This window comes from Borostomias antarcticus (assembly GCF_949987555.1).
Source record: "Borostomias antarcticus genome assembly, chromosome: 16".
In the NCBI taxonomy this organism is placed as follows: domain Eukaryota; kingdom Metazoa; phylum Chordata; class Actinopteri; order Stomiiformes; family Stomiidae; genus Borostomias; species Borostomias antarcticus.
In genome coordinates this window covers 4,625,455-4,642,483 of record NC_140249.1, presented here as the reverse complement: position 1 = coordinate 4,642,483, position 17,029 = coordinate 4,625,455, and the positions used below count along the sequence as shown (strand labels likewise).

Here is a 17,029-nt window from a genome sequence, read left to right as displayed (position 1 = left end):
ATACTGCCCTGCTTCTAGTTTAATACTGCCCTGCTTCTAGTTTAATACTGCCCTGCTTCTAGTTTAATACTGCCCTACTCCTAGTTAATACTGCCCTGCTTCTAGTTTAATACTAGTGTAATACTGCCCTGCTCCTAGTTTAATACTAGTTTAATACTGCCCTGCTCCTAGTTAATACTGCCCTGCTTCTAGTTTAATACTAGTTTAATACTGCCCTGCTTCTAGTTTAATACTAGTGTAATACTGCCCTGCTTCTAGTTTAATACTAGTGTAATACTGCCCTGCTTCTAGTTTAATACTAGTTTAATACTGCCCTGCTCCTAGTTTAATACTAGTGTAATACTGCCCTGCTTCTAGTTTAATACTAGTTTAATACTGCCCTGCTTCTAGTTTAATACTAGTGTAATACTGCCCTGCTCCTAGTTTAATACTAGTTTAATACTGCCCTCCTCCTAGTTAATACTGCCCTGCTTCTAGTGTAATACTAGTTTAATACTAGTTTAATACTGCCCTGCTTCTAGTTTAATACTGCCCTCCTCCTAGTTAATACTGCCCTGCTTCTAGTTTAATACTAGTGTAATACTGCCCTGCTCCTAGTTTAATACTAGTTTAATACTGCCCTGCTTCTAGTTTAATACTGCCCTCCTCCTAGTTAATACTGCCCTGCTTCTAGTTTAATACTAGTGTAATACTGCCCTGCTCCTAGTTTAATACTAGTTTAATACTGCCCTGCTTCTAGTTTAATACTAGTTTAATACTGCCCTGCTCCTAGTTAATACTGCCCTGCTTCTAGTTTAATACTAGTGTAATACTGCCCTGCTCCTAGTTTAATACTAGTTTAATACTGCCCTGCTCCTAGTTAATACTGCCCTGCTTCTAGTTTAATACTAGTTTAATACTGCCCTGCTCCTAGTTAATACTGCCCTGCTTCTAGTTTAATACTAGTTTAATACTGCCCTGCTCCTAGTTTAATACTAGTGTAATACTGCCCTGCTTCTAGTTTAATACTAGTTTAATACTGCCCTGCTTCTAGTTTAATACTAGTGTAATACTGCCCTCCTCCTAGTTAATACTGCCCTGCTTCTAGTTTAATACTAGTTTAATACTGCCCTGCTTCTAGTTTAATACTGCCCTGCTTCTAGTTTAATACTGCCCTACTCCTAGTTAATACTGCCCTGCTTCTAGTTTAATACTAGTGTAATACTGCCCTGCTCCTAGTTTAATACTGCCCTGCTTCTAGTTTAATACTGCCCTGCTTCTAGTTTAATACTGCCCTGCTTCTAGTTTAATACTGCCCTACTCCTAGTTAATACTGCCCTGCTTCTAGTTTAATACTAGTGTAATACTGCCCTGCTCCTAGTTTAATACTAGTGTAATACTGCCCTGCTTCTAGTTTAATACTAGTGTAATACTGCCCTGCTCCTAGTTTAATACTAGTTTAATACTGCCCTGCTCCTAGTTAATACTGCCCTGCTTCTAGTTTAATACTAGTTTAATACTGCCCTGCTTCTAGTTTAATACTAGTGTAATACTGCCCTGCTTCTAGTTTAATACTAGTGTAATACTGCCCTGCTTCTAGTTTAATACTAGTTTAATACTGCCCTGCTCCTAGTTTAATACTAGTGTAATACTGCCCTGCTTCTAGTTTAATACTAGTTTAATACTGCCCTGCTTCTAGTTTAATACTAGTGTAATACTGCCCTGCTCCTAGTTTAATACTAGTTTAATACTGCCCTGCTTCTAGTTAATACTGCCCTGCTTCTAGTTTAATACTAGTTTAATACTGCCCTGCTTCTAGTTTAATACTGCCCTGCTTCTAGTTTAATACTGCCCTGCTCCTAGTTAATACTGCCCTGCTTCTAGTTTAATACTAGTGTAATACTGCCCTGCTCCTAGTTTAATACTAGTTTAAAACTGCCCTGCTACTAGTTAATACTGCCCTGCTTCTAGTTTAATACTATTGTAATACTGCCCTGCTCCTAGTTTAATACTAGTTTAATACTGCCCTGCTCCTAGTTAATACTGCCCTGCTTCTAGTTAATACTAGTTTAATACTGCCCTGCTTCTAGTTTAATACTGCCCTGCTCCTAGTTAATACTGCCCTCCTCCTAGTTTAATACTGCCCTGCTCCTAGTTTAATACTGCCCTGCTTCTAGTTTAATACTGCCCTGCTTCTAGTTTAATACTAGTTTAATACTGCCCTCCTCCTAGTTAATACTGCCCTGCTTCTAGTGTAATACTAGTTTAATACTGCCCTGCTCCTAGTTTAATACTAGTTTAATACTGCCCTGCTTCTAGTGTAATACTAGTGTAATACTGCCCTGCTCCTAGTTTAATACTAGTTTAATACTGCCCTCCTCCTAGTTAATACTGCCCTGCTCCTAGTTAATACTGCCCTGCTTCTAGTTTAATACTGCCCTCCTCCTAGTTAATACTGCCCTGCTTCTAGTGTAATACTAGTTTAATACTGCCCTGCTTCTAGTTTAATACTGCCCTCCTCCTAGTTAATACTGCCCTGCTTCTAGTTTAATACTAGTGTAATACTGCCCTGCTCCTAGTCTAATACTAGTTTAATACTGCCCTGCTCCTAGTTTAATACTAGTTTAAAACTGCCCTGCTCCTAGTTCAATACTGCCCTGCTTCTAGTTTAATACTAGTTTAATACTGCCCTGCTCCTAGTTTAATACTAGTGTAATACTGCCCTGCTCCTAGTTTAATACTAGTTTAATACTGCCCTGCTTCTAGTTTAATACTAGTTTAATACTGCCCTGCTCCTAGTTAATACTGCCCTGCTTCTAGTTAATACTAGTTTAATACTAGTTTAATACTGCCCTGCTTCTAGTTTAATACTAGTTTAATACTGCCCTGCTCCTAGTTAATACTGCCCTGCTCCTAGTTTAATACTAGTTTAATACTGCCCTGCTCCTAGTTAATACTGCCCTGCTCCTAGTTTAATACTAGTTTAATACTGCCCTGCTCCTAGTTAATACTGCCCTGCTCCTAGTTTAATACTTCCCTGCTCCTCCTCCTCTTCCTCCTCCTTCCTCTTCTCCCCCTCCTCTTCCTCCTCTCCTCCCTGCTGTATGTGTGTGTCCTTCTTAATTCGAGAAAAAAAGAAGTGGCATCTTGTGATAGCCTCCATCTTGAGCCCTCCGGAGATATAGGGGAATTTTATCATCTGTATTACGAGAAGTCAGTCTGCTGTGGGGCTGAAATCAGGACCACATGGAAGCCGGTTTGATCAGATGTCCGTTTGTGCTGCTACAAGCCAGCAGTGTTGCCAGGACGCGGCGAGCCGGGCCATCTGGTCCAAGATGGCCGATAGCAGGATGAAGGAAGGTTATTGTCTGAGGAAGCAGCCTCTGTAGCTGACAGTCGGAATAACTCTAACTTTACGAGGAGCTGCGTTCTCTCCTCCTCCAGAGCACATCTAGCTGCCGTCGTGGACCACCGGCCCGTCCGTGTGTGGTCTGCGCAACCGAAGACGAGAGCGCCCGTTCACCAAGGGCCTTTAACTGAACGCTGCGCGTCGATCAGTTCCAACCTCCAGTCCTCGTACAATAGCAGTAGGGCCCACAGTACATGTTACATGGGTCTGCTATATCGGGGCCCCCAAAAGACGCTTGCTGTGACAGATGCCACAGTTTGTCGGGTCTGATGATGATATGTGATATGAGAACTTTGCCAGGAAGTTGGTTTGGTTAAAAGCTTAGATCCTGGGGTCCTGGTGTTCACCTGGCTGCAGTGGTGCACTGGAAGGTATACAGAGATATACAGAGTATACCCACTCCTTTATCCATGGACCCACAGTATACCCACTCCTTTATCCATGGACCCACAGTATACCCACTCCTTTATCCATGGACCCACAGTATACCCACTTCTTTAAACGCCACTCATATCAAAACTGTAACATTTATCCTACAGTAACTATACCTCTTTATCCATGGATCCACAGTAAACTCACTTCTATAACCACAACAGATGTAAAAACTATAACATTTCTGCGATTCAGCCACTAGAGTAAACCCACTTCTTTAGTCACCACTACACTCCTGCCTGGCTGAGTCAGTCGGACTGACCCTCCGTGTGTGTGTGTGTGTGTGTGTGTGTGTGGTGACAGGTGACGGAGCAGCGGCGGGCGGAGAGCCAGGCCCAGCAGGACGAGGCCCGGGCGGGCCCTGAGCAGGGCGGCAGCGGCGGCCTGGTGCCCGAAGAGGCGGGGGGGCGTCACCAGGAGCCTGGAGACGCCGGCTTCAGCCTCAACCTCAGCTTCGAGGAGCTGAGCACCGCGGGCCTGGAGGAACCGCCCAGATACACCGCCCTCTGGCCGGTGGGCACGCACGCACACACACACACACACACACGTACGCGCACACATGTACACATAAACACACGCACACACACGTACGCGCACACATGTACACATAAACACACACACACGTACGCACACACATGCACACATAAACACACGCACACACACACACACATACATACTGTACACACACACAGACCATGTACACTAAAGGAAACACCGGTGAATTGCAACGCATGCACACGCACAGTCAGATACAGAGTCATATATGTATATCTATATATATACACACACACACACACGCACACACACACTAAAACAGTTAGAGCAGTGTGCGTGACCTCCGCGGAGGCTCATGAGCGTGTGGTTAGGGGTGAGAGGAGAACATGGCTGCTCTGACCTCCCTGGGAGGGGGAGGTTAATAGGGTGATCTCGAACCTGGCTGCCCTCACACACACACACACACACACACACACACACACACATACACGTACGTACACACACATACATACACACACACACACACAGCATGCACACACACACACAGACCATGTGAATGTACACTAAAGGAAACACCGGTGAATTGCAACGATGATGGATGGATGGATGGATGGATGGATGGATGGATGGATGGATGGATGGATGGATGGATGGATGGATGGATGGATGGATGATGGATGGATGGATGATAGATGGAAGGATGGATGGATGATAGATGGATGGATGGAAGGATGGATGATGGATGGATGGATGGATGGATGGATGGATGGATGGATGGATGGATGGATGGATGGATGGATGGATGGATGGATGGATGGATGGTAGATAGATGGATGGATGGATGGATGATAGATGGATGGATGGATGGATGGATGGATGGATAGATGGATGGATGATAGATGGATGGATGGATGATGGATGGATGGATGGATGGATGGATGGATGGATGGATGGATGGATGGTAGATAGATGGATGGATGGATGGATGGATGGATGGTAGATTGATAGATGGATGGATGGATGGATGGATGGATGGATGGATGGATGGATACACACACACACACACACACTCACACACGCACACACACACCACCAGCGAGGTGCTATGATAAGGGGCTTCTCCATCGCTTACTGTTCCGGCAGTTAGTTGGTGGTTCACAGCGTTCTTCTTTTGACTCTGAACAAAGCCCAGTGACATGGGGACTCCATATCCATAACACCCCACTCCTCCGTCCCATCCCCTCCCCTCTCTCTCTCTCTCCATCCCCCCCCCCCACACACACACACCAGGCGGACAGACACCGCACGACCAGCATGTCCAGCCTCAACTCCCAGGAGTCCTCCAACAACGACATCTGCAAGCTGACAGACAAGCAGCAGGCGGAGTACCGCGACGCCTACCGGGAGTACGTGGCCCAGATGGCCCAGCTGGACCTGTCGGGCGGCGGAGGAGAGAGGCCCGTCCAGCCGCACCCTGGCCAGTTCCTGCAGAACCCGGGCCCCGACGACAGACCGGTAGGCCGGGGGGGCGCTAGCGGCTCTGCTACCTCGGGGCGACTGGCTGTCCCCGTCGCTGTCGCCCCTGCGGTCGGTCAACGCGGTCACGGCTCTTCTCTGTCCTGTGGCCCCGCAGTGGTGGAATGAACTGCCCACTGACGTCAGGACAGCAGAGTCGCTGCCCATCTTTGGCCGCAGGGTCAAAACTCCAGAAGTGCTACCAGGGTCCTCCCTCTTAAGCACCTATTCTATATTTTATTTTGCTACTCTCGCACTTTGGCTTTAACGCTCGATGATGCTTAGTCACTGTAATGTAATGGGGTAGGGAGAGGTGGGTTGGGACAGTGTTAGGAGTAGGGAGAGGGGTTGGGACAGTGTTAGGAGTAGGGAGAAGACAGTGTTAGGAGTAGGGAGAGGTCAGTGTTAGGAGTAGGGAGAGGACAGTGTTAGGAGTAGGGAGAGGACAGTGTTAGGAGTAGGGAGAGGACAGTGTTAGGAGTAGGGAGAGGACAGTGTTAGGAGTAGGGAGAGGACAGTGTTAGGAGAAGGGAGAGGACAGTGTTAGGAGTAGGGAGAGGACAGTGTTAGGAGTAGGGAGAGGACAGTGTTAGGAGTAGGGAGAGGACAGTGTTAGGAGTAGGGAGAGGACAGTGTTAGGAGTAGGGAGAGGACAGTGTTAGGAGTAGGGAGAGGACAGTGTTAGGAGTAGAGAGAGGACAGTGTTGGGAGTAGGGAGAGGACAGTGTTAGGAGTAGGGAGAGGACAGTGTTAGGAGTAGGGAGAGGTCAGTGTTAGGAGTAGGGAGAGGACAGTGTTAGGAGTAGGGAGAGGGGGGTTGGGACAGTGTTAGGAGTAGGGAGAGGACAGTGTTAGGAGTAGGGAGAGGACAGTGTTAGGAGTAGGGAGAGGGGGGTTGGGACAGTGTTAGGAGTAGAGAGAGGACAGTGTTAGGAGTAGGGAGAGGACAGTGTTAGGAGTAGGGAGAGGACAGTGTTAGGAGTAGGGAGGGGGGGTTGGGTCAGTGTTAGGAGAAGGGAGAGGACAGTGTTAGGAGAAGGGAGAGGACAGTGTTAGGAGTAGGGAGAGGACAGTGTTGGGAGTAGGGAGAGGACAGTGTTAGGAGTAGGGAGAGGACAGTGTTAGGAGTAGGGAGAGGTCAGTGTTAGGAGTAGGGAGAGGACAGTGTTAGGAGTAGGGAGAGGTCAGTGTTAGGAGTAGGGAGAGGACAGTGTTAGGAGTAGGGAGAGGACAGTGTTGGGAGTAGGGAGAGGACAGTGTTAGGAGAAGGGAGAGGACAGTGTTAGGAGTAGGGAGAGGACAGTGTTAGGAGTAGGGAGAGGACAGTGTTAGGAGTAGGGAGAGGACAGTGTTAGGAGTAGAGAGAGGACAGTGTTAGGAGTAGAGAGAGGACAGTGTTGGGAGTAGGGAGAGGACAGTGTTAGGAGTAGGGAGAGGACAGTGTTAGGAGTAGGGAGAGGACAGTGTTAGGAGTAGGGAGAGGGGGGTTGGGACAGTGTTAGGAGTAGGGAGAGGACAGTGTTAGGAGTAGGGAGAGGACAGTGTTAGGAGTAGGGAGAGGACAGTGTTAGGAGTAGGGAGAGGACAGTGTTAGGAGTAGGGAGAGGTCAGTGTTAGGAGTAGGGAGAGGACAGTGTTAGGAGTAGGGAGAGGACAGTGTTAGGAGTAGGGAGAGGGGGGTTGGGACAGTGTTAGGAGTAGAGAGAGGACAGTGTTAGGAGTAGGGAGAGGACAGTGTTAGGAGTAGGGAGAGGACAGTGTTAGGAGTAGGGAGGGGGGGTTGGGTCAGTGTTAGGAGAAGGGAGAGGACAGTGTTAGGAGTAGGGAGAGGACAGTGTTGGGAGTAGGGAGAGGACAGTGTTAGGAGTAGGGAGAGGACAGTGTTAGGAGTAGGGAGAGGTCAGTGTTAGGAGTAGGGAGAGGACAGTGTTGGGAGTAGGGAGAGGACAGTGTTAGGAGTAGGGAGAGGACAGTGTTAGGAGTAGGGAGAGGACAGTGTTAGGAGTAGGGAGAGGACAGTGTTAGGAGTAGGGAGAGGACAGTGTTAGGAGTAGGGAGAGGACAGTGTTAGGAGTAGGGAGAGGACAGTGTTAGGAGTAGGGAGAGGACAGTGTTAGGAGTAGGGAGAGGACAGTGTTAGGAGTAGGGAGAGGTCAGTGTTAGGAGTAGGGAGAGGACAGTGTTGGGAGTAGGGAGAGGACAGTGTTAGGAGTAGGGAGAGGACAGTGTTAGGAGTAGGGAGAGGACAGTGTTAGGAGTAGGGAGAGGACAGTGTTAGGAGTAGGGAGAGGACAGTGTTAGGAGTAGGGAGAGGTCAGTGTTAGGAGTAGGGAGAGGTCAGTGTTAGGAGTAGGGAGAGGACAGTGTTAGGAGAAGGGAGAGGACAGTGTTAGGAGAAGGGAGAGGACAGTGTTAGGAGAAGGGAGAGGATAGTGTTAGGAGTAGGGAGAGGACAGTGTTAGGAGTAGGGAGAGGACAGTGTTAGGAGTAGGGAGAGGACAGTGTTAGGAGTAGGGAGAGGACAGTGTTAGGAGTAGGGAGAGGTCAGTGTTAGGAGACGGGAGAGTTCAGGGAGAGAACCATATAAATCCCCTCCATCCAGACAGCATGAGTGGGAAGTGATCTGGAAACTGGAAGGGTTGCCGGTGTCAGCCGCACTTCCCAGCAACCCTTGTGCCATTGAGCCTGACACCTTAACCACAATGCAGCTAGCTCTGTGAACTGCGCCCGGGGGGGCGGTTAAGAGCCTGGCGGAAACCAGACTGCTCGCTGCCTGACTTCCATCTCATGTCTCTTCCCCAGGCCAAGGACGGCGGCGTGGACCAAGATGGCCGCAAGCCCTTCGCCAAGCGAGGAGGCGGGGCCAAGCCCCCCGACGCCACGGACTGCGCCGCCGCCGACGGCCAGCCGCTGGACCCCATCAGCGAGGAGGACGAGAGGCTGGACCACGGCTCGTCCAGGCCGGGCTCCAGGACCAGGGGCGGCGGCCCGCGCTACCACAAGCTGCCCAGCGACGAGGACTCCGGGCCGGAGGAGCCCTCCGACGACACCCCCCTCCTCCTCCTCCGCCGGCTGGACAGGGGAGGGGCCTCCTCCGCTCGGCCCTCCCAGGCCCCGCCGGGACCCCTGACCAAGGCCGGCCTGCTCCCCGACGTGACCCTGGACAAGAAGGGCTCCTCTGACTCGGGGGTCCGCTCCGGGGAGAGCTCCTCGGACCACTCCCTGGAGGAAGGGGAGGGGGAGGGAGAGGAGGGTCTGATTGAGCTGGAGCTGGACAGCCTGGTGAAGAAGAGGGGCCTCCTCCCCAGCAGTCTCCAGGACACGACGGTGGCCCGCATGTCCATCTGCTCCGAGGCGGCGTCCGAGGCCAGCCTGGCGGCCAGCAGCCCCGACGACGCCTGGCCCTCCACCAACCTCAACCGCACGCCCAGCGCCACCACCCTCAACAACAACAACGCCAACAACTCCGCCGCCAACGCCAACAGCCAGCGGGCCACCGCAACCGCCGCCCTCCTGCCCGGCCAGGAGACGACTGCCACCGCCGCCTCGGCCGCCCTGAGCCCCGACGTCATCATCATCACCCCGGGCTGCAGCGCCGCCGCCGGCCTCCAGAACCGCAACCTGAGGGGCGTGGTCCTGAAGAGGGGCACCAGGGAGCCCCTGAACCCCGACGCCGTCCCTCGGGACGACGAGAGGGAGAGCGTCCTGTGAGAGGACGGGGGGCGGGGGGGCGGGGAATTTGGCTGATGTTGATCGATGTTGTGAAGTGTTACTGAACGTAGACGTAGACATAGATCTGGAGTCGTTAAAGCAGGTCAGCCGTCCTGCTACTTCCTGGTCGTTACGATTCTAAAACGAAAACGTACGACAACTCTACAGGTTGCTACATTGATTGAGTATAAGTTACAGTATTCAACCTAAAGGTTGATATGAAGAGAAAGCAGTAAACGTTTGTTTAAGCACAGGGGAATCATCCTCATCGGATAAAGAGCTTTTCTATTACTCAGGGTGAAAAAAATTACTGTTTTTAATGAGAAGAACCAAACCCAAAACTCAGGATACATTTCATCAATTGATTAGTAAAGTAACGACTAGGAGGTCAAGCTGATTCGGAACATGTGAAATTTAAAGTGCTATAACTCATTTAGCTGCTTTGCTGTCCTGTACACACGTGCGGCTCCATGCTGTTAGATATCTGTTGTGAATTGTGCAGTGTTGATGTTTGGCACCGTGTGAATGTTGTTGTGGTTTTGTGCGATGGTGATGACAGCTCAGTGGCGTGTAGTGTCGTGTATAATCTCCACAGTCAGGTCGTTGTGTACTTTTACTGAAAAAAAACAGATCTTCGAGTTTCTGAAAAGATAAATTCTTATTGGGCAAAAAAATAGCTAAGGAAATTCTTATGGTCAGTGTGTTTAGTTTCGCCGCTGAGCACTGATACATGAACCTTTTTTCTGTGGATACCCTGAACCTTTTCCAGTTATTGTTGCTGAACGCAAAGCCCTCGTCCCTCGGATCAAGTGATTGTTCTGTGGCATGTTTGACAGTTGGAAGACGTGCAGTGTAGTTGTGAACAGTGATGTGTCAGACTGTAACTGTGTCTGTGTGGTAGAAGAAAGATGTGATTCTTGCATGCAATGGCCCCAACCGATACCACACTTTTTTTTCCCAGAGTGCAATGTGATGTGATGATGTCTTGTTTTGTGAAAACAAATAAACATCTTGGCTGTTTTGAAATCCTCACAGTTTACAGTTGAGCTCTTATTTCACTAATAAGACAGCAGTCTACTCTGGTAGGCTGCACTGATGCTGAGAATGTCTTTAGAGCCACTCCATGACCTTCTCCGATCGCCATAAAGGGAACAGACTTGGTCCACTGGATATAAAACAGCTTAAGTCTTCTGGTTAAGTATAATTTGTACAGAGAGGAGAGGGATTGAAAGGTATTTGTCCTCAGGACCTTTGAAATTCCACCAGTAGGTGGCAGACTCTCCATACAAACCCGCAGTGCACCGGGGAGCAGACATCCGTTGCCCGTGGCCGTGTACCGACACCGCGGGCACAAACCTTGACTTGTAGGTGAGAATGAATGGCTTGAGATGACTTACTGTCACAATACACATCTGTTGCGTTTTGAACTCCAAATGGCACAGCCTACTGTAGCCGTTCTAGTGTCGTTGGCGGTTTTCATTTTGCACCAAGGGGCCAAATCAGTGGTGAGGTCGAGCGCTGGCGGTCCAATTATCAGTGTGACTTTGTGACCTTGAACTTTCCAGAGACCCATTAGTGTGAAATTAATGCACCTGTGTTTTGTCTCTCTAGTCGATCCGATTTCCCGATGCGGCCTTCAAGAGCAATATCGTTTCTGTTGACGCTGTAAAACGGTTAGGCTAATACGAGTGCACATGAGAAAGTTGGAGGGGCAGCTACACGGAGTATTGACCAGTTAGTTCACCTATATAGCTCCCCCGCATATGATCAGACTGAAAGGCTCCACTATCAACCCAGACCATATGAGAGACATCAGTCATTCCTATACGTCTGCGATGTACAGAATTCCTGTACAAAACCTACTTCATAGGTTACAGAATAAATAGGTGGAAGGTCAGTCCACTTGTCTACGCGTTGACGTCTTCGGGGCTATCAAAAGTTACGTGCACTGGGAAGCTTTTACGCACACCCAAGCATCAGATCTATCAGCGCTTTTTGCAAAGGGAAGCATTCTGTCAAAACACCCTCTCTTTTCAAGAAATCTGAGTATACTCAGCCATGTACTGGCCGAGTGGGCATGGTGCAATGTGGAAACTGGCCTTTTTGTGAACTAGTAGCTACTTCCCTAAAGGAAATGGCCCATAGGTCCGTGGGGGCGTAGGCCTACACTTTGTCCAGCGCAAAAACCCAAAGAAATAGCCTACAGTGCATTTGTTCAAACATTTGCCAATGAACGCATGGTAATTTTACGCACGGGATGTGGGACGATTTCATAGTCGTCATACCCTGGTGCCAAACGTTACCATCCACAAATTCTAATCCAACAGACTATTTCTCAGTTTTTCCGAGAAAAGAGACATGTTCAAATAATGCATTTGATTTATTTTTTTGTATAAAAAGGTACAATTTACATTATTACTTTTATAAAAAGTCTCAGCATCATTAAGTACAGCATTACACTTTTGCAGAAACTTTTAATTCCTGCAACTATACAAGATAAAACTCCGATAGCGTTCACAAAGTTTCACTCGTTCATTTCATGTTTTTCTTTTCGTTTCTTTTTTTTACAGAACGTCCAGTCCTTCATGTGCCAAAAGAGTAACATTTCTGACAAGACAGACTCAACTTTTTACAGTAACTAACCAACTTGTCTTCTATTCACGTTCCACCTCCGCAAAAAAGCGAAGACTTCAAGGAGAAGGGGAAATCCTTGTGACAATAATTTCTTCTGTTTTCTCCCATTCTCGGGAATATAGCGCGCCTTCCATTTCAAGAAAGGACAAAAAGTCTGAAGATAAATAATAAGTGTCCGAACAGAAAACACATCACATAGATTGTCCTCTATAAGCAAAGTCTCTTGATTCAATTAAAGAAGAAAATCCAGACCCGATGACAAAAATTGAGGGAAAAGTCCTGTTTCTCAGGTCCCGTGTGTTCCTTGTCTTAACCAAACACCTGCAAAAGATTGAGAAAGAGAGGCGTGTTTAGAAAATGCAAACGGGGCAGAGATCCGGACAGACTGGCGCCAGGGAGGAAGCCGCAGTTTTAACATTTAACCAAACACTCAAATACTGAGCAAACGCTGGGCTCCAGATGTACCCTGACTGCGCTGCGCAGGGCGCTTTCTCACAGCTCCAGCCTACAATCTGAGAGAGAATCAGCGTAATTGCAGCTCAGCTGGCGCCTAGCCTCTTCTTGCACCAATTATGTGCAGACATCAGGGCCGGACTGGCCATGTGGCGTACCGGGCAAATGCCCGGTGGGCCGGACCTACTTGTGGGCCGATCTAAAAAAACGAGCTAACGAACGGCCCATAGAGCAGGGACAGCGGCCCATTGGTCCATTTTCTATACTGACACTGGGCTGGCCCAATCATATGTAGGCCCCCACCCCTCCCTCTGTTAGTTTCAGGTGTCATTTGCGTGGCCCGCTAGAGAGCCTCAGCAGCACCCCCCCCCCCCCCCGTCAACAAATCGCGCAGCAGCACCCCCCCCCCCCCCCCCCCCCCGTCAACAAATCGTGCGGCAGCACCCCCCCCCCCCCCCCCCCCCCCCCCGTCAACAAATCGCGCAGCAGCACCCCCCCCCCCCCCCCGTTCCATTTCACGCGTCGGCTCGGCTAGTGGGCCGACTGGGGCTACATTTCCCGGTAGGAAATATTCACCCAGGCCAGTCCTGTGGGCCGGTCTGGGCCAAGATGCCAGGGCTGAATTTTTGTCCCAGTCCGTCCCTGGCAGACATCCAGTATAAACCAAACAACCATTATTTCGTTTTATATTACAGATGCTATCCATTATGAAACACGAGAGGGTCCATAGTAACTGCTATTACGACGTGTTAATGGTTATTTTCGCACGCAGCATTGGCACAGCATAAAACATATAGGCCTACTGTATACAGCACTGTATCTATTTGCAATATAACCGAATAACATTTTGAATCGACCAGCCACAATAGATGTAAACACAGACACGAACAGACGCGTGATCCAGCTCCATTAGGCTGTTCTAGCAGACTGGGGACTGAGAATGTGTCGAGCAGAGCGGACAGGCGAACAGCCTACTTACTGCTTTAACGATGAAGAGTCCTGCTGTCATCTGTCAGCAGATCTGATGGGAACTCCGGAGACTGAAAACAAACAAACAAACAAAAACAAACAAATGTTAATTTCACGACCTGAATTACACGCGCGAAATTAGTAGCCTATTGATGGTATAGCCTACAGTGGAAATGTGTTCCACTGTACAATTAACGTCAATGATATCTTAGGCAGCCTATCGCGACATTTGATCATAATACGCAATCATTTCCAGATAGACCAGCCCACAAAACGCATTCAAAACGCTCACGTCAACCGTGATGAAGGTAAAACTGAGCCACACATGACGGGTGCATTAAAACCCCCTCATTATCAGTGCGAATCGTATCATTATGAATTTATATATTTACCTGTAATGACAAGATGCTGATATCTGTGTTCAGAGTGGTCAGAGGGGTCCTGGACGGCGCCTGGCCCGGCCGCGGGTGATGGAGGCTTGTTATTGCGGAATTGGAGTCGAGCGCGATCTGCAGGTCCAGAATGTAATCGATGACATGCTGCAGAATTTCCATCTTGCTCACGTTCTTGTTCTGCGGGATGCTGGGAACCAGCTCCTTCAGCTTCGAGTAGCAGTCGTTCATGTTGTACAGCAGGCTTAACGGATCGTCCACCGGGGTCTTGCTCCGAGAGATTCCGAGAGTGTGTTCAGACAGATTCACGCTGTTTTTCCGGAAAGACCTTACTGGGCTTATTGCTTTCATGTTGACACGTTCGATACGAGATGGTCAGCGCTGTGCGTTGAAAGGTCAGTGTCACTATTTGTTCCTATACCTTCGCAGACTGTCGTTGAGCGTACGGACTGGCTTTTTCGAGCTGTCATTGCCTTTTATATAGCCACCAGCTTGGGTTTCCAACGCAGGGGTTTTGAGTCTGTTGATTGGATAGAGAAGCGACGTCAGTCATCACCCTCCGGCTGCGTTATTGGCTTATGGTCCGTCAGCCTTACGTCCCTCCCCCATCTCCGCAAATTTGAGCTGTTTAGCCTACCTGTTTCTGATCAAGAAAATTAATGATTCCTAATTTAGCACCAGACTATTTCCAAGCTGGATCGTGCACTTTCCCGAAGCAGCTGGTGTTGATAAAAGTGGAATATTGGGAAGGCTACTCTCTCGCGACACATTATATAGCCTAGTCTATGGCGAAAAAGAACTTAACAAGCTCATAAAATAAAATTTAGCTATATATACATATAAGAGTGTCCATCTCCATTACCTACCCTCTGATAGGAATGATTAGCCTAGGAAAAGCGTGATTATGTGATTAGGAAAAGCATAATTAAGGTAAATGTATTCAAATTGAACACGGCTTCTCAACATTCCTCCAGTCTTAGTAGCTTATGCCACTGGTCAGTCGCCTTGTGCGTTTTGCTGTACTGCGAATCATGATCTGATCTCTAATTTTAAATGTTCTATAGGCCTAGTTTATAGACAAAAAATGCTCATACATGGTATCTATCCAAGCATGACTGCTGAATATCATATATAGCCTAAATAAGATTATATTTGTTGTTTTTCATGAAATGCCATAGGCTATAGCTCAGCCTAGGGGTTGAATTTAATGTCGCAGTTCATTCATCGTCTCTTTCAACGCTCAACCGATGATGCGCTTATTCTGGAGATAACATATAAACACGGCTCCTTAAATATGTATTGAAGGAGCCAGGAAAGGGTGACAGGATTTCACCATTCTGAAATTGTTATATCAAAAATAAATCGTGTGGATATGCTTGTGCACGAGTGTGTGTTTGTGTTTCATGCAACTTGAGGGGACGATGACATCTGGGCTTTGGGAACGTCGCTGCCCCTTCATCCACGACATGCGGGGCCTGGATGTCAGAGAAGGAAGGACGAGTCATACCGTTTCAAACGTCGGGGTAAACAACCCAATCTTGACCCCCACCACACACACACCACCACCACCTGCATTGTTGTTGTTTGTATAAATTACGCACTGCATTCATTCCCCCCCAGTGCCTCGGGCTCCTTGGCGCGCGGGTTCATGCTGCACAGTCCTCGGGTCGCCCCGGGCGGCTGCGGGCTGTTATGATGTTTTTATTGCTTTGTGGATTAAAATGCATTCATGGTGAAAATCAATGCATTACAAAACAGACGCATAAGTGGTCACAATATGCAACGTCCACAGGGATTTAGGGACATCCCTTAATATGCTAGTCTGGGACTGATACACTATGGAGAGGCAATGTTGGGCCTGCCAGAGGAGATCCGAGAGTCTGCCTTAATGCCCGAAACAAAAGACATGGTTATCGCCATTGTGCATGAAAATCGGCTTGTGTTTTGTGTTCTCCCGTGTGCAGAGAAAAAAAAAGATTTTCCAAGAATACGCAACGCTAATACACTCCCTGCAGATCCCAAAAGCACCCCTGAATTAATGTAGGCTATCTTTTAAGAAAACAGACCTCTACAACTCCTGTGTTGTATTCGACTTCAGACCACAGCTGATAGTCCTCCGGTCCAATTTTACGCACAAGAGAAACAGTTCTGCGGCTTCAGAGACTGGTCTTCGTCTGCCTATGTCGACTCCCTCTATGCATTTCTAATGTGTCCTGGAATCCTCGCAGTGGTGTCCACATCTGGTGCAATCGGATTTTCCCATTTTCTCCCCGTCTCTTTTGTGTTCCCCCAGCTGTGTACATTTCGCATGACACCCTGACTGATCCCTGACAGGTGATGAATTGGCACCGGGAACCGGGCAGCAGCAACACAGCAGCGCCGCGAGCCTCTACGCTCTCGCAGACACACTGGCGCCGGCCCCGTGACGTCACCCATGCGCAGCACTCCTCCAGGCAGCTCCTCGCGGCGCCGCTCAGGCGGCTGCCATGGAGACGGGGGCTGTCAGTCAGCGCGAGGTCTCGGCTGATCAATGGGGGCCGAGCTCGAGCACCGGGAGATCGGAATGTGACTCGTCACCTCGGTCCTCCGCTGCTCCGGGCCCCGCACACCTGCATCGATTAGCAAGTCTAAAGTTACACTCGACTTGGAAAAGCACGGCCATGTTTTGCAGATGTGAGAGAATAGTCTCAGTTACTGGCAGCATAACCAAAGTTTAGAGGAGGGAGAGCTGCGCGGCTGTCCGGGTGGAGGCCAGAGAAAAGCCTTTAGAGGTGGATCTACTAAAGACAAACAAACCCTGTGATATTAAAAAGTTCTAAAACAAACTGTAAACGCATTATTTAAAAAATATAAAAAATATAAAAGTTAGTAGGCTGATCTTAGCGTAGCTGGCCTGTTTGCCATACCCTCTCCTAAAGCATTCTCTCACCTCAAATAACAAACGGAAGCTTTCAGCTCCCGTCTACTGTTCTCAAACCTATTTGGTTAAGGTTGAAGAGAAGGTTTTGGAAACAAAGGGAGCTTGAAGAGAGAGAGAGAG

General features: G+C 48.7%; 2 protein-coding genes across 2 annotated transcripts in view; one reads left to right on the top strand and one right to left on the bottom strand.

Moving 5' to 3' along the window:
- Window positions 1-10,515, top strand: part of kidins220a (kinase D-interacting substrate 220a) — a 79,472-nt gene extending 68,957 nt beyond the window's left edge. The window contains exons 29-31 of the mRNA XM_084450608.1: window positions 4,124-4,333; window positions 5,606-5,830; window positions 8,633-10,515. Of these exons, the coding sequence (XP_084306734.1) occupies window positions 4,124-4,333; window positions 5,606-5,830; window positions 8,633-9,541 (1,344 nt within the window). The 3' untranslated portion in view covers window positions 9,542-10,515. The remainder of the gene's footprint in view (window positions 1-4,123; window positions 4,334-5,605; window positions 5,831-8,632) is intronic.
- A 1,432-nt stretch (window positions 10,516-11,947) lies between these two features.
- Window positions 11,948-14,423, bottom strand: id2a (inhibitor of DNA binding 2a). The gene is made up of 3 exons (XM_084450762.1): window positions 13,990-14,423; window positions 13,608-13,668; window positions 11,948-12,496 (listed from the first exon to the last, which is right to left on the bottom strand). Exons 1-2 carry the CDS (start codon window positions 14,338-14,340, stop codon window positions 13,612-13,614), a joined length of 408 nt encoding a protein of 135 aa, XP_084306888.1. The 5' UTR covers window positions 14,341-14,423; the 3' UTR covers window positions 11,948-12,496; window positions 13,608-13,611.
- Between the last annotated feature and the right edge of the window lie 2,606 nt (window positions 14,424-17,029).